This window comes from Anguilla anguilla, chromosome 4, assembly GCF_013347855.1.
Source record: "Anguilla anguilla isolate fAngAng1 chromosome 4, fAngAng1.pri, whole genome shotgun sequence".
Taxonomy (NCBI): Eukaryota; Metazoa; Chordata; class Actinopteri; order Anguilliformes; family Anguillidae; genus Anguilla; species Anguilla anguilla.
Window position 1 is genome coordinate 5,102,646 of NC_049204.1, and position 21,651 is coordinate 5,124,296.

Here is a 21,651-nt window from a genome sequence, read left to right on the forward strand (position 1 = left end):
ATAGCAATTAATTCCATATGTTTCTATTTCATTGACCTAATGCATATCAATCATTATAAAAAAAATTTTTTCGTAACTGTTAAATAAATTGGTTAAATATGATCAGATATTCTTCAGGCTGGTCAACTACTTAATGAACAAAGGAAAGTGTGGCTTAAATGTAAAAAATTTGGCTGTATTGTGAGCTTCTCTTTAGAAAAAAAAATGTATATCAACACCTCAATTTTCCTAGCAAATACCTGTTTCAAATATCGTACTTGGTATGAAGCGCCGACGGGGGCTGGCGGAACACCCGACTCCTTTGAAAAAAAAAATGCCTACGCACTTCTATCAGCGCGAGCTATGTGGTTCGGAATTCTCCACCGCTTGCGTACGCCACTGCGCAACGCTCCCAGAGTGCAATGCGCTTTTCACATAGCCATCTTGTCGAGTGGGAGAGGAGGGGAGGCAGTTTGTGAATTTCAGTTCCCCGGAGCCCGGAGGGAGAGAACAGGCATAGTCCGGCGAGGCTAGGCTTGATTTCAGACTTTACGAGTGTCGGAGGGCTTTATCGATTTCGACCGAGCTCTCGGAGGCGAAGATGGGCGTGTTTACATGATGTCGTGCGTGCTGGTTCCCAGGTTGAAAAAGTGCTTTAAAAAGAGAGCGGCGGACAGCGGGTCCGCCTCAGACTGACGTAGCTTCGGCAGCTGCTGAGCCGTATCTGCGACAGCGGCCTGTTGGCAACTCCAGTGCCGGGACAATACCTTACAAAGCAGGCCAGCTCTGAACGACCGTGGCTACAAAGAGACGTGGAGCGACGGATTGATAGCTTGCTAGCTACACTGGAATCGCGTCTCGCCAAGAGCTGAGAAGACTGGGACTGTGTGTTTTTTGCAAAGGCATAAAATGCAACAGGAGAGGAGAAGTAAGATGACGTATAATCGTCTCGCTAACAGTTGTTGTAAACTGTGATATTTTGTTACCATATATTGTATTTCACCGTTCGGGTGATATTTAGATACGACTTTGTCCATTTTTCTTGTTCTGCGTAGAAAGAGCGGCGTTATCAGCGTAGATATTCAAAATGTCTAAAATGCCGGCGAAAAAGAAGAGTTGTTTTCAGATCACCAGTGTGACACAGGCTCAGGTAGCGGCCAGCAGCATCACTGACGACACAGAGAGTTTGGACGACCCAGACGAATCGAGGACTGAGGACGTGTCGTCGGAAATATTCGACGTGTCTAGAGCGGATTTAGAACCGGAGGTGTGCGACAGGAGCTCGTCTGACGAAACCCTGAACAACGTCGGAGGGGAGTCGGATGCCCACGGCGTCATTGCATTGCATATACCTCAAGACGGGCAGCTACCGGCAGTATCAGGTCCTCCGAACGGGGGGTTCGCGTTCAGGGGCGCAGCGGGGTCAGGCGTCGCTCATGTCAGTCCGCACGTTTTGGCAGCGAGCGCGCCGGCGGCCCCGCCCCCTGCCACGGTCCTGCAACAGCCGGCCCCGCTCAGCGCTGGCGGGACCGCTAATAATGTGACGATAGGTACGTCACAGGCGCCCACCGCCGCCCCGACTGTGACGGCCAGCTCGACGACGACGACGACTACTACCGCAAGCTGCAGTTCTCGCTTCAGGGTCATCAAACTTGATCACGGTACGGGAGAGCCCTTCCGGAGGGGCCGGTGGACGTGCATGGAGTTCTACGACCGGGACCCGGAGGGCGGTTCCGTTATGTCTAGGACTGTGGACGTGAAGCCGAGCGCCTTGGATCAGAACGCCGACAGGGACAGCGGACTGGGGGCCACAGGAAGCTCGGTGGTGGCCCCCTCCGCGCTCGTGGCCCAGGGGCCGGACTCCGCGGCGGACGCTTCCTGTTTGGCCCCGGCCCACCTGCCCCCGGTCGACCCCCAGCCGCCGGGCTACGGCATCGGGCACCAGCCCGCCAGCGCGGCCTTCCAGCCCCCTGGCTACGGCGGCGGCGGCGGCGGCAAACCGGCGGCAGTTCCAGTTCCGGCGCAGCAGCCGCAGGTCCAGGTTAGCGTCCCGCAGCCGCCGATCCCCGCCGCCGCCCCCCAGACCCTCCTCCCGCCGGGACACAACGGGGCACCCCTGCAGAAATCTCCCAGCATGCCCCCCGCCACGCAGAGCCAGCCGTTTGCCTACCCTGCCCCGCACCACCTGCCCTCCGTCAGCCCCGTCGGCCAATCGGAATACCGGCCGCCGCCTCCGCAGCAGCCCCAGCAGCCCCAGCTCCTGTCCATCGCCACCGCCGGCCCGATGGGGCCCCCCGTCAGCCAGGGCCCCTCGCCCGTCATGACCCCCGCCGCCGCCGCCGGGGCCCAGGCGCTGGGGCTCCTGATGCAGGCCGGGGAACCGGTCGCCGTGTCGTTGCCAGGCAACCAGCAGCCGGCCCCGGCGCAGCCCGGGCTCCTGCAGCAGTCCGTGGCGGTGGCGGTGGCGGTAGCCGGGGGCCCGGTGTCCGCCCCTCTCCCGCAGCCGCTGCCCTCGGGGTTGGCCGGGATCGTCCCCGTCTCGGTCGCCGTCGCGGCGCCCCCTGGTGTCCAGAACGTGCCTACCGCTGTGCCGGGCTCCTCCCCCGCCGCCGCCGCCGCCGTCGCTCCTTTGACTTTGCCGAACCAGGCGGCCGCCGCCGTGGCGGGGCAGCTGCTCCTGGGCGCCCGCGGTGGCGGCGGCGTCGTTTCGGGGCTGGCGTTCGGGCAGGCGCCCCCCGTCGCCCCGGCGGAGGAGACCCGAAGGAAGTCCGAAGCCCTACCTCAGCCGTCCGGCGTCTCTGGCAAGGACGCGGCCAGAGCCCTGATCCCGGAAAGCCTGCAGCTGACCGCGCCCTCCGTCAACAGCCTGTTCGGAATACCCATCGCGCTGGACGGGGACGAGGACAGGTAAGGCCCGCTTTTTTTTTTTTTAACCGGGTAAGACCCGTCTATTTCGGCAGAACCTGCGGGGGGGATCAGGAACACCAGGACAGTCCCACACCGCTCTCTCTCTCTCTCTCTCAGTCGCTCGCTCGCTCGCTCGCCTGCTCCTCCAGAGGGGCTTTTCCGCGAGTCTGTGCTGTGAATTGTGCAGAATGTAAAAAAAAAAAAAAGAAAGAAAAGCGCTCATTTAAAAGCCGCGGTCTTCCTGAACGGAGGCTGTCGCGGCGGCTGTTCGGTTTCGGACGTAGCGGGCGACGGCGCGGGCTGCGCCGCTTGGCCACCGGCGCGCAGCTCGTGATGCGCTGGAGAGGCGCCGGTCTGGGACGGGGGGGCGGGGGGGGCAGCGGGGTGTGTCTGGCTTGGAGTGGCGGAGCGACATTCGTTCATTCGCTCGCTCTCTCGCTCTCTCGCTCGCTCGTGTGCGGAGGCTTCCTCACGCTGTATCTCCGTCGCTGCTTTGGCGGTTAGAAGCCCTTTTCTCTGTGCGCTTTAAAAACGCGGGACGAGGTCACTGCCAGCTCTTGTCCTTAGAAGCGCTTTGCCTTCGGGAAAGCAATGCCTCCTGGCTATCGTTAAATGCGGAGGTTGGAATTGGGCGGGCGGGGTGGGGGGGGTTGGGGGCCAGTCGAGGGATGGCGTGTTGAAGGGAAGCGTGTGTGTGTGCAGTTTTCATCAGGATTTGGCAAAAAATTTGACTCACTTCATAAATACACCCTTGACACAGCCTCTTCTGTAACAAAAAAACCCAAGAAACGAAATAGCTTTTGCATAATTTACAGCGCTATTGAGGTCTTCAGCTCTTAAACAGTCTCTCCCTCAGTTCTTTTTGTCTATCCCTTCTTTCTTTATTTATTGTTTGTGACCCCGTCTGTCCCTCTCTTAAACTTGTTTGGTTGTTTGTTTATTTATTTTATGTGACCCAGTCTGTCCCTGTCCTAGCATGCTAGCAGTGCTGTGTTACTCCTGGTTGCTGGGGCTGCTCAGTCGTCGTTTCGGTCGTGGGGCTGTGTGCAGCTCCTGTCCCTGTCGAGAGTTTTCCGGCCTAATTAGTACCCCGTCTCCGCTTCGCTGCGGCACTTTCTGCGCCCCCTGCTTTCTTCGGGACGTGCGGTCGTAAAAAAAAAACCGCGGAGGTAAAGCCGGAAAGTCGTGCTTCTAACTGAGCGGTTGCAGGTTTGATTCCCAGGTGAGCCATTGCACTTGTTACCCATGAGCAAGGTACCAAGCCTGAATTGCCTCAGTAAAATATCCAGCTTTGTAAATGGGTAGGCTGTAAAAAAAAGAAATAAAAAAAAGTAAAGTCAAATAAAAGCCAGGTATAGGGCTTCTTTAAGCGAATAGTTGAATTTAGGGTTTTGCCCTAAATTTTAGAGTTTGGACAGGGTGTGTCGTGAGTCCCGGACATGGTACTGGATTTTGGGTCAGTTGTGGTCTGTGTTGAAACCTAAAGAACAGGGTTTGGAGCTGGGGGTCCTGATCGGTGTAGCTGAGGTTGCTGTTGAAACCTAAAGAACAGGGTTTGGAGCTGAGGGTCCTGATTGGTGTAGCTGAGTTCTCTGTTGAAACCTAAAGAACAGGGTTTGGAGCTGAAGGCCCTGATTGGATCAGCTGCGGTCTACAGATCACGGTTTGGCTGGCTACTTTTAGGAATACATTTAATTTTTGTTATTTAATTTGGTAAAAACTATGTCGTCTGAACAATTAGTCTCCCTGCCGCCAACACCCCTAGCTGTGTAACCATTCCCACCTGGCTTGCTACTCCAAAATTTGGGGGACCTCCCCACAGGCCCCCCCCCCCCCCGCAGACCCGGCTGAACGTACGCTGGTGTGATGTCAGAACACCTCGGACCCTGACACCTCGGGCCCTGACACCTCGAGTCCCCACTCTCTGTCGGGTCCAAAAGTCAGCCCTGACCGCTGACGGCGAGCGTCAGCTGGTCTCCCCCGCTGCGTCCCGATTGGTCGAGCTAATGCAGCATACTGAACATTCTGTTTTGAGCAGAAATGTCAAAACGGTGCATTTTTCCCCTCTTACGACAGCCCCATACCTTGTGTCAGGCGTGGCGTTCACCTCCTTTTGGGTTAAACATTCTTCCTTTTTTTTTTGAGAGGACGGGGTGAGTGGCGGTGGGAGGAGTTGGCGGTAAGGTTACTGAGGCTGGCGGAACAAGCTGTCGGAATCCACCGGCGGGTTTCCAGGCCTTGAGACGTTCACTTCCTGTGGCCGAGCGTTTCTAAACTGACTGACTGTGCATGTGAAACAGAATGGTGGCTTTTGTGGAGCAGAAACTGAGTGTGAGTGTGAGTGTGAGTGTGAGTGTGAGTGTGAGTGTGAGTGTGAGTGAGAGTGAGAGTGAGAGTGAGAGTGAGAGTGAGAGTGAGAGTGAGAGTGAGAGTGAGAGTGAGAGTGAGAGTGAGAGTGACAGTGACAGTGAGAGTGAGAGTGAGAGTGAGAGTGAGAGTGAGAGTGAGAGTGAGAGTGAGAGTGACAGTGACAGTGACAGTGACAGTGACAGTGACAGTGACAGTGACAGTGACAGTGACAGTGACAGTGAGAGTGTGTGTAATGGCGTGTGTGTGTGTGTTGTGCAATGTCAACCTGGCCCAGTGGAACTGCCAGTGCATCTGTGTTTCCATGTGCGTGTTTACGTGTGTGTGTGCACGCACAGACCCCAGCGCTCCGCTGATAGGCTGGCTGAACAGGGCACGCTCAGTCTCAGGTCGTATTCGGCCTGCTCCGCTGGATTCACGGCGCTCCTGCCGCTAACCGTAGCCCTCTCTGGGGCCCGCGGCTCGTGCCACGACGACCGCTAGCGTTGGCTGAGCTTCAGACGGGCCGCTCTCCAGGTCCGGCTCCGGGCCGCTCTCCAGGTCCGGCTCCGCGCCGCTCGGGTAGTCTGCAGCTGTCGGAAAAACGTTGGCGGTGCGTCGGCGGCCGAATGTTTCCGTGGCGACCCCGGTGGAGAACGCGGCGTCTTACCCTTCACCCGGCAGGCAGCGGTGACCACTTCAGCTGCAAATAATAAAACAATAAGAAAATAATTTGTTGATTCAAGTCAGTGTGGGTTCTTGAATGGCGGAACACATTCTCACTGACTTACGTGGATTTATGTGGTCACACTTCATAAGTGGTACCGTGTCCCCACTGTATCGAAATGTTGTTGGTAACCTGCGTACCTCTTTTTAAAGGATGCACGTGTATTACCGTCCGTACCCCTGAGTGGCGTCGTCCTGTCGTACCCCTGAGTGGGGTCGTCCTGTCGTACCCCTGAGTGGGGTCGTCCTGTCGTACCCCTGATTGGTGTCGTCCGGTCGTACCCCTGAGTGGTGTCGTCCTGTCGTACCCCTGAGTGGTGTCGTACCCCTGAGTGGTGTCGTCCTGTCGATTCGCAGCGCGGTGTCGTCCTGTGGTAGCGCTGTTCGGTGTCGTCCTGTCGATTCGCAGCGCGGTGTCGTCCTGTGGTAGCGCTGTTTGGTGTCGTCCTGCGGTAGCGCTGAGTGGAGTCGTCCTGTCGTACCCCTGAGTGGTGCCGTCCTGTCGATTCGCAGCGCGGTGTCGTCCTGTGGTAGCGCTGTTTGGTGTCGTCCTGTGGTAGCGCTGATGAATGAGTGATCGCGAGTGGACGTGAGGCTTGTATCTCACTCTGGTCTGAGTTGGCTCATCACACCTATAAACCAGAGCCTGACGGGCCCACGTCTGTGCAGTTCTTAATCCTGAAATAATTCACAGACTGTTGGCTGTCCCTCCCGCCCAGGGAAACCCCCCCCCCCACCGCAACGGCGGGGCCAGCCCTACAAACGCGAATGTCTGTGACTGAGTGAGTGAGTGAGTGATGAAGTCACACCATTTCTCGGCCGACTTATGAAGTCACGCCATTGGTCGGCCGGATCACGTGTGTTAGGTCCGGCCGTATACTAACCTGGTTTTACCCTGGTCTTTGTCTTAAACGGCTCTGGTTTTTTAAAAACCGGGCTGTTGCCGTCCACGGCGGCGAGAGATTCTGAGGGAGCAGCCCGCTGCTGAGGTCCAAGGTTTCGGCCCGGCCGGCTCGGAAGTGTGCACAACGTCGCTGCAATGTAGTGGCGGCGTTACAGCATTGGCGGAACATTCCAGTACCGTTGTGAGGGCATTCTTGTGTCGGCTGTGTGTGTGTGTGTGTGTGTGTGTGTGTGTCCGTCCATCAGTGGCTCGGTTCGCAGCAGGGGAAGGGAGACTGAAGACTAACTGGGCCCTTGGAGTCCTGTCTCTCGTTACAATAACAAATAGGCTGGTAGCCTGTTCTCTGTATTCCAGCGCAGTCATACTGTTTCTGGGCTTGTGTGGGCCCCTCACTGTAGTAAACTAGGGCGGCAGTGTAGTATAATGGGTAAGGAGCTGGTCTTGTAACCTGAAGGTCACTGGTTCGATTCCCCCTGTAGAGCACTGCCGTCGTACCCTTGAGCTAAAGGTGCTTAACCTGCATTGCTTCAGTATATGTATCCAGCTGTATATAAATGGATGCAATGTAAATGCTATGTAAAAAAAATGGAGCGTCTGCTAAATGCCTGTTATGTAATGTAGTGTAATGTAAACTTGTGCGCACGTGTGCGCGTTTTCTCACCCGCCTCTGACAGGCTCGGCCGTACGCTGCAGCCGAAACGCTTCAGACGTAGCCGAGTCGAGCTCTCTGCGTCGTCCGAAGTCGGTCGAGACTGTGTGGAGTCTCGGCTCCTCAAAATGAGGCGGAAAAAACTCCAGCGCCAGCGCCGCCGCCGCTGCTCAGTACGTGACCGAGTGATTTGTGTCGGCGGGTGGGGGGGGGGGGGTTTTTGGCGGACACCTTTCGCGGCTGATTAGCGGCTGCTGTGGCGGCTGGGCCTATCAGGCGGCGAGCAGCAGCTCTCCACTCCGCTCTCTGCGCGCAGATAAGCCTCCAGCGGAACGAAGCCCCCCCCCCCCCCCCCGTCCCCCGCCCCCCGCCCCCCCTCTCGTTCTGCAGGTTTTACTCGCGTTTGCATTCGGGCTCGGACGCGGCTGCGCGCTCGTGTTTCGCGGTTCGCGGCGAAGGCGCCGACCGACGGAGTCGGGATTAGAACTGGAGCGCGTGCAGTGCAGTCCGTACCTCCAGATGTTCGTTTTAGGGGGGGGGGAAGCCAGCTTGGTGGACTTTTTTTTTCTTTTTTCTTTTTTTTTTTTTGAAGGGTTGCCCATATGAGGTTGTTGAATAGGTCCGTAAGAAAATATTACAATTCCTGTCCTGCTGAATATTTACAGAGCCCTTGCGAGCGGTAGTACAAACGCTCTCTGTTTGCACCCTGCCTGTCAGTGCTAGGCCTGTGCGTCGAGCCCCATTTAACCCTTTAAGGAGTGAAATCACAAATATGTGATTACAATGTTCAGCTAAGAAGTTCTTAACTGAACATTCTAATGCTGATGTAACAATCACTACTGGTAACTGAGCATTCTAATGCTGATGTAACAATGACTACTGGTAACTTAGCATTCTAATACTCATGTAACAATGACTACTGGTAATTTAGCATTCTAATGCTGATGTAACAATGACTACTGGTAACTGAGGATTGTGATACTGATGTAACAATCACTACTGGTAACTTAGCATTCTAATGCTGATGTACTGTAACAATCACTACTGGTAACTTAGCATTCTAATACTCATGTAACAATCACTACTGGTAACTTAGCATTCTAATGCTGATGTACTGTAATAATCACTACTGGTAACTTAGCATTCTAACACTCGTGTAACAATCACTACTGGTAAACGAAAGCTACACGGTTCTAGAACACTGACTTAGAATTTTGTAACAGCATTCCAGGAGAACCTCCTCCTCACAGGGTTAATATGTACTTGTCACACTGTTCTGTTCTTCGCTGTGTGCAAACATGTCTGTGAAAGCATGCATGCCAGGTTAGGGCCTCCCTCCTGTGTTTGCTGTCATGTTGCTCCACACCACGTTTAACCTCTCTGAGGTATGGCAGTGCTGTAGCCGTTTTGGAAAACGTAGCTAATCTATAGCTAATGAATTCAGGTAGGCGCAGCATTTAAATAATTGAGTAATTGATATTTAATTGTCATTTTTAATCGAGATTTTAATCACGGTTTTCCCAACACTAATCTATTTCCAACCGTCACATCCGGACCAGCACTAATAACAGTTGATTTCACCAGCTGACAATTTTCAGAGCTTCAGGTGTTTATTTATTTATTTTTTTCAAATTAATTTGTAAGTTATGCGACAGTAATGCAAACGAGGGCGCAAAATAAACGACCTGTCAGTCACAGCGCGACGTCCTCAACCTCGTCTTACCCTCTGGCGCGCGTTTTTTCTGTTCCGCTTACGACAGCGCGGATCCCTCGATCCCTGTGATACGTGACTTGTTCGCCAAAACGAGTGCGAATCGCTTCTGTTCCTCGCTACCGTGGAACGGGTGTGTTTTCTGTCGAAGAGCCGGGGCCGATTCTAGATTAGTTTATCTCACGGGGGGGGGGGGGGGGAGTATCATTTGAGGAAAGCACATGTTTGGGTGTTTTGTTGTCGCTTCTCTGCTGTGTCGTCTCTCTCTGCTGCGTATTGACGCGTGCGGAGTTTGAACCGTTACAAAAATCGGCGGTTCTGAATCGAATGCCGGGGTTCCGGTCACATGGTCACCCACTGCGGGCCCCGCGGGGAAACGTGAGTGGACCGGCGCTAAAAACAGACCTGCGATAAACCGCAAGGCGCTGTTTCGCATATCAGTTGATTGTAAAAAAAAAAAAAAAAAAAAAAAAAAATGAAATAAAATAATAAAATATAGTAAGAATAAAGTTCTTTTCTGCCGGCATTTTTCGTTGTTGGCGAGTGAGAACTCGAATACGTATTTCAACTGGTATGTGACACATGTCATTTGGAGAAAGAGGTGGTGTAATTGTTTGTGCAGTATTTCTTAAGTTGTCCTCTCAGGGAAATCCTATTGTTTCAGGCCACTTCCTAGGTCCAGGCTATGGGGCTTCAACACCTCAGTACAGTAGGTCTGACTGATACGTTGAGTCTTTCACGGTCTCATCTGTTTGTGAGCAAAGCTCTGCATTTTCAGGTCGTAGTTTTTCAGCGCTAATATTTTAACAAAATATTGAATGACAGGGCCTGATTCATATGTGTTTATGTGCATGAATCACACCCATTCTGTACACAGATATAAGGGGTTTTGATCCATTTTTTAACATTCTTTCTTTTTTTTTTCAAAACCACTAGGCTATAACTGCTATACTTGCAATTCTTCCTCGTTTGCATTCCTGTAAGAGCATTTGTGTAGAATGCTTTATGGATATACTAGGCTGACTGTATTTCATGCAAATGCCTGGAGGGTTCTGTAGGTGCCTGCTGTAGCTTTCCCCTTCCTCAACTTCCATCTGCATGTCGTTAAAGTTTTATTGCTGCTGTTTCCTGTATTCATAAAGCATCTCTGTGTGGGAGTGCTGATCTAGGATCAGGGTTTGTATTCATAAAGCTCATCAGTCTTAGACTGCTGATCTAGTATCTGCGCATGTATTCATAAAGCATCTCGGTCTAGGAGTGCTGATCTAGGATCACGGTTTGTATTCATAAAGCTCATCAGTCTTAGACTGCTGATCTAGTATCTGCGCATGTATTCATAAAGCATCTCGGTCTAGGAGTGCTGATCTGGGATCAGTTTTCTTGTAGCCCATAACAGATGAGAGAAGGATGTGAACAGGACAAAGCTGGTCCTAGATCAGCACTTTTACTGAGATGTCACCGGTAACAAGCTGTCCCAGGCCTGTCATTCACAGCGCACGCGTGTGTCAACGCGCCTCCCAATAATTCAGCGACACCAGAAACGCCTGTCCCAGAATCCTCTCTGCCTGTGCCTCAAATGCCGTTTTCTTGGAAAGGCGTGTCCGAAACCCAAATGATGTAGCGGAGAGGTCAGCTTTGGGGTCTTTGTGCTGCGCTTTGGGGTTCAAATCAGGTGATCTAAAATCAAATTATTCTGGAGGTAGGCTACATGATGGGCTGCTCTGAGAAATTCCTGTGTCTGTTATATTCCTTTTTAGGATTGGAGGGGGGGGGACCCCATAAAAAAACATTGCCAGTGCTTGTAGGTGATTCTTCCCTTCTTATGTAATCTGTCTTTCTTCTTCCCCTCCCCTCCCCTCCCCTCGGAGGGTTTCAGGCTGCCTGTCGCGTTGTGGAACAGTATGTGAAGTATGTTCTCATTTTAAAGAAAGGGCCTGAGCTAAAGATAACAGAGAGACTTCCTTATCGCACGCCGTTGCCATGGCGAACCTGAACATGTTAGATTAGGCCCCCCCGCGAGGCTCGGGTAACTGGGGTAACCTGGCCTCCCCCCCCCCCCCCCCCCCCCCCCCCCCCCTCCGGTGCGTCTGCGCGGCACGAAAGGTTCTCCAATTGCGAAAGAGCCTCGTTTGCCCCCCCCTTCCCTGCGAGGGCGCGATGGCGGAGATCTGGGCCCTTGGATTGCCCGTGTTCTTGCGGTGGCGGTTTTTCTCCCCCCCCGAGGGGTCGTGAGTTTCAGCTCTGCCTTTGATCTGCGAGGCGCGAGCGCGCTCTCTCTCTCCACCCGCGCGGGTCTGAGGAATTCGGACGGCGCCTTCCGCGGGCGAGCGAGGGGACGGGCTCCCTGGCCGGGGGGTGGGGGGGGGTGGGGGGGCGTGTAAAAAAAACGTTTCTCCGGACGGTTCCGCGGTTCGCTGACTCGCCGGGCGCTGACTGGGCCCGGGTCGCTACGCGGTTAATGATTGGCCGTCGCGCTTACACAAAAGGCCCGGCCGTAAATAACACAAACGGGTCGGCGCGTAATGGCTTCCGCTCACGAGGCTGAGAGACCGGCTCCCTCGCATCGCCCCAGCGGGCCTGGGGTCCAGTTTCCTCTGTGGAGTTCTCCAGTTACACTCCAGCACACAGGGGATTGATGTCACTCGAGTTTTTAATCAATGGGCTGCTTTTGTGCTTCTTGTTTATTTCATTCATTCATTTATTTATTTATTTATTTTTCACGTGTGTGCGTGCTTTGCCGTTTTGCACCTGCGTGTTTCCGTCTGAGTTTCACGCCGTGTGAAATCGGCTCAAATTTGGCACTAATGACTCTGGGGCCTGTTCATTTGAAGTTTGTTTTTATTTTTATTTTTTTTTTGGCGAGTTCCCCTTTCTGATTCTAATACTGTCCTGTTTGTGCTTAAACGCGCTGGAAACGCTGGCAGTTCGTATGAGAGAGACACCGTGCAGAGCGGGATGAAATTGAAAATTGGCGGGAATCGGATTGCGAAGCAGGAATTTGGGGATAAATGCGTGGACACGGCATTCCGTATCGTCCTAATTGTGTACCCCCAAATTCTGCCGGGCGTGTCCCTTTGATTTGACTTATCGTTTTTTTAATTTAAAAATTATCGTATTATCGTCGCTGTCATTAATTGTCTTTCATTCATTTTGGTGAAACATATTCTGTAGAATTACTGGGTGTGGTGAAAGAAAAGGTTTTTCTGGGCTGGTGTGTCCTGCGCACCTGCCCCTCAAAACGTCACCCCAAAATGACCCCACACACCAGTGTCCCGCGTATGTGTGCGTGTGATCGAATGTGCAACAGCCCTGAGTGATGTTTGCTACTGCACACGGCAGATAAAAGGGCTGGTGTGAATTTGGCCGTTAGTGGTACATACAGGGTATTTAGTCTTAGATATGGTGTATTTACTGGTACATACAGTGTATTTCGGCCATTCCGGAACCTCTGAGACAAGCTGCCATTTTGTTTCTGTTTTTGACTGGCGTGAAGATTACTTTCCTAAAAATCCCATTGGCCTGACGTTGAAACTGTGCCAGAGGTACTTCGCGGTGGTCACGGTCGGGTCAGCTTTCGACAGAACTCATCACCAGGGAAACCATTTACTTTTTAAATATTTTTTTATTTTCACTTTGATTCGGCAATCGATGAAGGCTGTAGCAGAGTCCCATCGCTCTAGAATCGTGAGGGGGTTTTTTTTTTTCTTCTTCTTTGGTGGAAAGTTTCGCCGCGCGCTCTGGGAGAGCTTTGGTTCCGAGGGGTGATGTCATTGCCCACTTCCTGTTTTCAGTTCTGCTGCACAGCTGACTAAGCCAACTGTGGAATGGGCACCAAGTACTCACACTTTAAATCAACGTTTCTGTGGTTTTTCAAATGTTGTTCAGTTTTCGTGAAACAATTTTCAACTGGAGGCCACCGAGAGTAGATTAATATGAAACTATGCGTGCATATGAAACTAAAATGAGGGGTGTTATTCAGGAAGTCACCCATTTGAGAGAACAGGTCCCTTCTTTCCAGCTGAGATTAATGGAGCATAGCATTGCATACTTGTCCATACTTGGGAACAGGCAGTGTCAGTTTACTTGCTTGTCTCGGGGGAACACGAGGTTATGGGAAATGTAGTTTGCAGCTCAGCGGAGGCTGTGGTGCCCTGTACGTTTATGTGGACACGAGGGTCTGCTCTGTGGATGTGATCTAAGTTTCACTGTATAAACGGAAATCAGAAAATCAAGTATGTCCTGTTTTTTAAGGTCCTGTTACTGTGGGTCCCATGGGGGAAGTGGGTCCCGGCAGGGCAGGCCGTCTTAGCGGGGCAGTGGATACCGGTGGGGGAGGGGGGGGGGGGCAGCTGGGATGTCCAGACACTCTTAGTGACTGGAAGCCCTGACTTTAATTAACTGGTAGTCGAGACATGAAGAAAATATGGTTGCCGGGTGGGGGGAGGGTGACTGGCTTTCTGTGATGAGGAGGAAGAGCGTTTCCGCTTAGCAGGGGGTTAGACACACAGGGAGCCCCCTAACCCCCCCCGCCCCCCTTGGAGAACGATGAGCAAAGAGGAACTGTGCAACGCAGAAAGGCCAGCTGCCTCTGAATCACGTCCCCAGGCCCCGCACCCCTCACCCCGTACCCCTCCCCCCAAACGTCTGCTGGCTTAACCATCGGGCCTGGCCTGCTGGGTGGCTCATCTTGTTAAAAAATCTGTCCAATGTGTGTGGATGGGCCCACGGTCTGGTATCTGCTAAGGCTCTGTTCCAGTGTGTGGATGGGCCCCACGGTCTGGTATCTGCTAAGGCTCTGTTTCAGTGTGTGGATGGGCCTCATGGTCTGGTATCTGTTAAGGCCCCTGTTCCAGTCTGTGGATGGGCCCCACAGTCTGGTTTCTGCTAAGGCTCTATTCCAGTGTGTGGAGGGGCCCCACAGTCTGGTTTCTGCTAAGGCTCTGTTCCAGTGTGTGGATGGGCCCCATGGTCTGGTATCTGCTAAGGCTCTGTTCCAGTGTGTGGATGGGCCCCACGGTCTGGTATCTGCTAAGGCTCTGTTCCAATGTGTGGATGGGCCCCATGGTCTGGTATCTGTTAAGGCTCTGTTCCAGTGTGTGGATGGGCCCCACAGTCCGGTATCTGTTAAGGCCCCTGTTCCAGTGTGTGGAGGGGCCCCACGGTCTGGTTTCTGCTAAGGCTCTGTTCCAGTGTGTGGAGGAGCCCCACAGTCTGGTTTCTGCTAAGGCTCTGTTCCAGTGTGTGGATGGGCCCCATGGTCTGGTATCTGCTAAGGCTCTGTTCCAGTGTGTGGATGGGCCCCATGGTCTGGTATCTGCTAAGGCTCTGTTCCAGTGTGTGGATGGGCCCCACGGTCTGGTATCTGCTAAGGCTCTGTTCCAATGTGTGGATGGGCCCCATGGTCTGGTATCTGTTAAGGCTCTGTTCCAGTGTGTGGATGGACCCCATGGTCCGGTATCTGTTAGGGCTCTGTTCCAGTGTGTGGATGGGCCCCATGGTCTGGTATCTGCTAAGGCTCTGTTCCAGTGTGTGGATGGGCCCCATGGTCTGGTATCTGCTAAGGCTCTGTTCCAGTGTGTGGATGGGCCCCACGGTCTGGTATCTGCTAAGGCTCTGTTCCAATGTGTGGATGGGCCCCATGGTCTGGTATCTGTTAAGGCTCTGTTCCAGTGTGTGGATGGGCCCCACAGTCCGGTATCTGTTAAGGCTCTGTTCCAGTGTGTGGATGGGCCCCATGGTCTGGTATCTGTTAAGGCTCTGTTCCAGCGTGTGGATGGGTCCAACAGTCTGGTATCTGCTAAGGCTCTGTTCCAGTGTGTGGATGGGCCCCACAGTCAGGTATCTGTGAAGGCTCTGTTCCAGTGTGTGGATGGGTCCCACAGTCTGGTATCTGCTAAGGCTCTGTTCCAGTGTTTGGATGGAACCCAAAGTCCATGTTTCAGTCAGGGCTTTTTTTTTTGTTACGTCGGATGGATTCGATAAGCCGGGGAAAATCCACAAGGCTTATTATTTAAGTCCTCACCCTGGCTGCGTTATCGGCACTGGGTGACGGGTGTCGGGTCTCTATAGACTCCCTTTCGTCGCCGGTACGCAGGTACGCAGGCAGGCTGTACGCGGGGCAGCTGGCTCTCCCGGCTGCTTTTGTTTCTCAGCGTTTCTCGTCAACGGCAAACGCTCGCGGCAAACCGGTCTTCGCGGAAATACCGCGCGTGCTGGCGTGCGTGCTGGCGATGCCCGTCGAGCTCACACGCGACGCTCGGTGCCACCTGCCGCACTTCGTGACCACCTGGCGACCTAAGATGCCCAACCAGGTTTCCTCGGGAACCACGAGAAGACCAGGTCAAAACCTAGCATATGGCTGGACCGGCCGACCAATGGTGTAACTTCATAACTCGGCCGACCAATGGTGTAACTTCATCACTCCGTCACTCAGTTTCATCGCTCAGTCGCTCAGTCGCAGACATTCGCGTTTGTAAGGCTAAGGCCCCGCTGTTGTGGTCCAGCCAACAACCTTGTTTTATGGCTTTTCGAAGAGGCAGACTGCCCAAAATTAGAATGCCCTCTCTGTGGCCGGTGGTTCTGCCACTGTGGGTCTGCACTTTCAGAAGGCTGAAGGGTCCAATACTGAGCGCCTGTTCTGCACGTCCTGCTGATATTCACAAAATCAGCACAGTGGTCATAATCAGCACAGAGGTGCTGTTGCATAGAGCGCCCCCTTGTGTTTAGGGGTGGGGGTGTTTTTTTGAGGCATTTGAGCAAAATGTAGAGTGGTGTTCTGGTGGTGGTGGGGGGAGTTTCTGGTAAGACCCATCCCCCCTCCACCCCTTCCAAGGGTGATTTCCTTTTTTGCGGTGTAGGACTATTAAATTGCATTTTGGCAAATTGGCCTCCTGTTTAAGTGTGATGTTTTTCTGTGACTCATTCCAAAAATGGCAGAAGTGCTAAAACCAAAAAGTTGAAATAAATCGGTCCCCGTATAAAGTGTCAAATATTCTTTTTTTTTTCTTTATGTTCCAACTTTGATTTACCCAGAGGTAACCCAGCCTGTTCATGGAGATCTACCGTCCTGTAGGTTTTCATTTCAACCCTAATCTCACGCACCTGATTTTACTAATTAGCAGCTCAGTGAGATCTCTAGCTGTTGAGTGAGGTGTGCTTTGTTAGGGTTGGAGTAAAAGCCTACAGGATGGTAGATCTCCAGGAACAGGGTTGGGCAGCCCTGTTGAATGAGGTGTGCTTTAATAGGGTTGGAGTGAAATCCTACAGGACGGTAGATTTCCAGGAACAAGGTTGGTTGCCACTGTGTTACCATCTCTGCTTTCTACCTGTGTGAATAAAGCAAGCCACTTCCCGCTAAATTACCCTTAATTAGGCCGCGGGTCTCGGCCTGTCGAGTGACGCACGGCGGCGGCGGTGTCCAATGGACTGCATTTATATAGCGCTTTTATCCAAAGCGCTTTACAATTGATGCCTCTCATTCACCCAGTCACACACACTCACACACCAACGGTGAAAGGCTGCCATGCAAGGTACCAATCATCTCGTTGGGGGCAATTAGGGGTTAGGTGTCTCGCTCAGGGGACGCTTCGACGCCCCAGGGCAGGGGGATCGAACCGGCAACCCTCCGACTGCCAGACGACCGCTCTTACCTCCTGAGCTGTGTCGCCCGCCCGCCCCGTCTGTCTGTCGAACGCGCTTTTGACCTGCCCCCGGGGGGGAGACGGGTGGCGCTGCTTCGCGGAATTTTTTGGTTGACATTTGGCTGTTAGATCGCATTTACATCGAGTCATCCGGCAGGCCGTCCCGACGCGGAGTGACCCGCGCGGGGGCCACGGAGAGATTAGGCAAAGAGCGTCGGCGATGCGGGAGTCGCCACGGCCGGAAGCTGGCGGCGGCGGGCGGTCGTTTACGCAAACCTGCTACATATCGCTAACGAGCTAGCGCGGGCTCCAGAGAGGGGTTTTAAAGCGGACATAATGGATTTGAGGCTATCGTGCTAAATGTAGCACGAGTGCGCGAACTCGCTGAGGGGTTATTCTGTCCAGAGTAAATGTTTGGGGTTTACACGCAGGTGGTACACGCAGGTGGAGGGCGGGGGAGGGGGGGTACAGGCAGATGGAGGGCGGGGGGGGGGGTACACGCAGGTGCAGGCTGGGGGTTGTTGAGCCGAAGGTTCAGGTTGAGCGGGCGGGTTCGTCAGTCGGCTGCTAACGAGGGACAGTGACTCGGCCGTAGGCTTGCGAATCGCTTCGGCTGCGCCTCATTGGCTGCTTGATTAATCGCTCTGGCCCGTTGCCGGGAGACGTGGCTCTGAATGACTCGGAGTAACACTTTCTACGCGCGGGAGAGAGAAGGCTGGAGGCCGCCATTCGTCGTTAAAAACGACACAGACACAAACACGGCTGCATTCCTCTGGATTCTAAGTGCACCGACTCTCTTGGCGTAATAAAACGCACGCATTGGCATTGGAGTGCGCGTATGAAAGAATTTGCCCTGCGAACAAATTCCTGATGTGAGCGGGCTGGTAGTACTCCTGGGAGATTAATGTTAATTTCCCCTGTCACGGGACGTTTGAGATTCCGATTGAGATCGCTCACCGGGGGGCGGGGCAGGGTGGGGCAGAGCGTGGGTTGGGGGGTGGGGGGGGTGTGGGGGAGGGGGGCGGTATTCCCATGGGAACGGGGAGGGGACTCTCCCTGCGCTCGCTGAGAGGAACGCAGAAGCGCGCCGTGTGAATATTTCGCTCGGGGCGCTCGTAGGGAAATGTCCCGGGCCGCGCGCCGCCCATGCTGATGGGCGTTCGGCGCGGCGGCGGCGGCGGCGGTGAAGGATGGTCCCCGGGCCTCTGGCGCGGCGCGTACAACGGGTTCCCAAACTGCGGGGTGACCCCTGCTGGTGGCTGTTGAGATGACACCTGAGAGAATAACTGGAACACCCTTTCCCATTGACAGTGACAACAGGCAGGCTGAAGCAAGCTAGCAACGTAGCGCTTGCTGCTGCGTACACACGGTAGTTATGGTGAGGGTTCCAGAGAGGGTAAGAAGGACAAAAATCAAAATGGTCGGACCGTCGCGTACGGTGTAGACACGCCGACAGTTGGAGCCGCCATTACGGTGTCAAAGGTAGCCGAGGGTTTGAGGGATGGGAACCTAAACTCTTTTCTCTGGCCTTTTACGTGTGGAAATAATCTCTGGGGGGAGAATGGGACCTCGGTAGATGGCACTGGTGTTTACGCTTTATTCTTCCTGTACGTCAGTCTGTGTTGAACTTCCTGTCGTCTAGGAAATGCTAACAGTTCATTGCACCTGAGGCAGCGTCACCTGATGGCCCTAAAATGGCTGAAGGTCGCTGTTTGGCCCTCAGGCAGCTGAACCGTTTAAGGTGTGATGCCGCAGATACGTGGTTAGAATGTTCTTAAACGGAACATCCTAATGCTGATGTCACAATCGCTACCGGTAACTGGAAGGCAGTGGAGTTCTAGAACACTGACTCGGAATGTTGTTCTGCTGGCAGAAGCTCTTTGTCCCCTTGTGAAAGCTGAGTGCCAAGTGGTCTGTCCACCAGACCCTCTCTCTCTCTGTAGCAGTGGTCTTCTACGCCGGTTTCAGAGAGAGCCAAAGACTTTTGTCGGCTGGCTCTTTTTTAAAAATTGATCATTCAGAGTTTATTTCGGAAGCCCCCCCCCCCCCCCGTAACTGAAAAGACTCCCTCTGGCATCAGAGGGTCACGCCACCGTGGGGTCGCGGTAATAGGTAACTGAGCACGTGCATTTAGCTGCGCTCACGCTTTGTACATACCGCTGCGTGTGATTCCCCCCCCAAACCCCACCGCCCCAGGCTGTAGTGCAAAGTGTGCTGTGGCCACATCACCCCCCGGCCGGCACACCGAACACATCCGGGTGCCGTAGGTTCAGTGTTTCGGGAGCAAACAGCACGGACCTCATGAGCAGAGCTGAACTGAGGTGACATGGGGGCGCTTCCTACGTTGTGTCAGGGCCTGGGGCAGGCGCTTTATTTGGAGTGCTTTTGACCTGGGCTGTTTTGGCCCAGAGCCAAATGAAACCTACCTCTCTTTTTTTTTCATTTGGTGGAGGGGTGCTCTTATTCTGTGGAATGCTGGTACTGCACCTTGGAATAATGGAGCACCTGAGTCAGTCCTGGGTCAATGCTCATCTGAGATGGACCTGAGTCAGTGTTCTCCTGAGCTGGTCCTGGGTTAGTGCTCACCTGTGCTGGTCCTGGGTTAGTGCTCACCTGGGCCGGTCCTGGGTTAGTGCTCACCTGAGCTGGTCCTGGGTCAGTGCTCACCTGAGCTGTCCTGTGTCAGTGCTCACCTGAGCGGGTCCTGGGTCAGTGCTCACCTGAGCTGGTCCTGGGTCAGTGCTCACCTGAGCTGGTCCTGGGTCAGTGCTCACCTGAGCTGGTCCTGGGTCAGTGCTCACCTGAGCCGGTCCTGGGTCAGTGCTCACCTGAGCCGGTCCTGGGTCAGTGCTCACCTGAGCCGGTCCTGGGTCAGTGCTCACCTGAGCCGGTCCTGGGTCAGTGCTCTCCTGGGCCAGTCCTGGGTTAGTGCTCACCTGCGCCAGTCCTGGGTTAGTGCTCACCTGAGCTGCTCCTGGGTCAGTGCTCACCTGTGCTGGTCCTGGGTCAGTGCTCACCTGTGCTGGTCCTGGGTCAGTGCTCTCCTGTGCTGGTCCTGGGTCAGTGCTCTCCTGTGCTGGTCCTGGGTCAGTGTAGCATGAACTCTCCGGCTCGGCTTGCTGAAAAGAGAGTTGTGTCTGACAGGAAGTGATGTCACATTGCTGTGTAATTTAATGGTTTGGGAAATGAATCTCAGAGGTGCCAACATCACTTAATTGGCTCTGCATTACCTCATCTCCCTGTGTAGAGCAATCCTGATGGAAACTTCCAGAAGAACAATGTCATTTGAGGGGTGTGATTAATGCAGTGCAGGCCATCCCATTGCAACACCCCCCCCCCCCCCCAATCCTTCTCCCCCTTCCCTAACCACAAGACAGTTGTCTCTGAAACCCTCCTGATTTGCAGGAGGGTTCCCCACCCCCATAAGGTTTTGTGACATCATAGTGAACTATTTGAGTCAGTCAGTATTCCTTCATCAGTATCAGCCGTGCGCTGTGCTGCATCTCAATAAAGTTTTTTTTCTCCATTTTTTAAGTTTATTTATTTTTAATTCCCATTTAAAGAGAGGGAGGGAAGCAGAGCTGCTTTCAGTCCGCTTCGGGGCACAAGTCTAATGACTCTTCCCTTTCCTGTTCTCCTCTCTCGTCCGTAGCTGCTCGGCGAGAGAGATTGAGAGAGAGAGAGAGGCGCGCTCCCTAGCTCTTCACTTGTGGGGGGCGGGGGGCGGAGGGGGGAGGGGGGTGTACGTGGTGGGAAAGGGCCTGTTTGCATAATCTACACACCCTCCCCCAAATGAATAGGCAGACATAATTGCTTTCTTTGAAGGGGGAGAGAGGTCCGGCCTGGCCCGGCCCTCAATGGTATGTGTATTTTTATCAACTGCAGTCCCACATAATATCCCTTCTTTCCTGGAAGTCCTAAAACAATGGTTCAGGCTTGGTGCAGTTAATTTAGACACACTGTTGTGTTTTTCCTTTTACTTGGGGTTGCTGGGAGGCGCATCCTGTTAAGGTGCTGTTCTACTGCATGGATGCGTTGCGCCCCCGCGGTCTGGTGTCACATCTCGACCCTGTGCCAGTACGGGCAGCACCACGGGGCGACGCGTAATTGGCTCTAGCATTGCTGTGTGAGCCCAGCTTGCACACCGCGGCATGATGGGAAATGGCGCGTGCCGATGCTAGCTTGTCTGCGGTCTCTCAAATTGGTACGGAATACTGTGGCCGCAAACTCTGGCAAACATGATTGGCCATTCAAAAAATTGGGAGTAAAGGGGGGGGAAATCATAAGAAAAAGATATGGCATCAAACCCGCAACCTCCTAGTAACTTTTGATTTGTTCTACATCAGCAAGTCCTTTGTGAGCTGCTGTGTTCTTTTGCGTGAGGAGGAAAACCCTCAAAAAGCTCTGTATTAAGGCTTTGTTATTTTCCCATGTGTCCTTGCCCCCCCCCCCCCAGCTGTGCCCACGTTTAAAGCGCAGACACTGATCTCGTCTCTCTCTCTCTCTTTCGCACGCCTCTGACCATGTGAAAAGGGGAAATTGCTTGGACGTGCCTGTTAGCATGCCTCTTCCCCTTTCACCCACATCGCTCTGTCCGTGTCCCGGGGGAAGTTCACATGTAGCCGTGAGCTCTCCCACATTTACCATACCCTTCCACACTCACGACCTCTCTTGACAAATGTAGACCGTGTGAGTTGTGGTCCTTGGGACATGGGGCGGGGGGCGGGGTGAAAACTCTTGGCACCGTCAGAAAACAACCAGCGGTAAAGTCTTCACGCAAAGACAGTGT

The 21,651-nt window shown here is 53.6% G+C and overlaps 1 protein-coding gene across 2 annotated transcripts in view; it reads left to right on the forward strand.

Annotated features, from left to right (window-relative positions):
* Window positions 1–104: 104 nt before the first annotated feature.
* LOC118226084 (TSC22 domain family protein 2-like) overlaps window positions 105–21,651 on the forward strand; it is a 38,377-nt gene continuing 16,830 nt past the window's right edge. Inside the window, exon 1 of one of the 2 annotated variants that reach the window (XM_035415366.1) lies at window positions 105–2,886. In XM_035415366.1, coding sequence (XP_035271257.1) covers window positions 1,067–2,886 — 1,820 coding nt within the window. In that variant the 5' untranslated portion in view covers window positions 105–1,066. The remainder of the gene's footprint in view (window positions 2,887–21,651) is intronic. The other variant, XM_035415367.1, reaches the window with a different exon arrangement.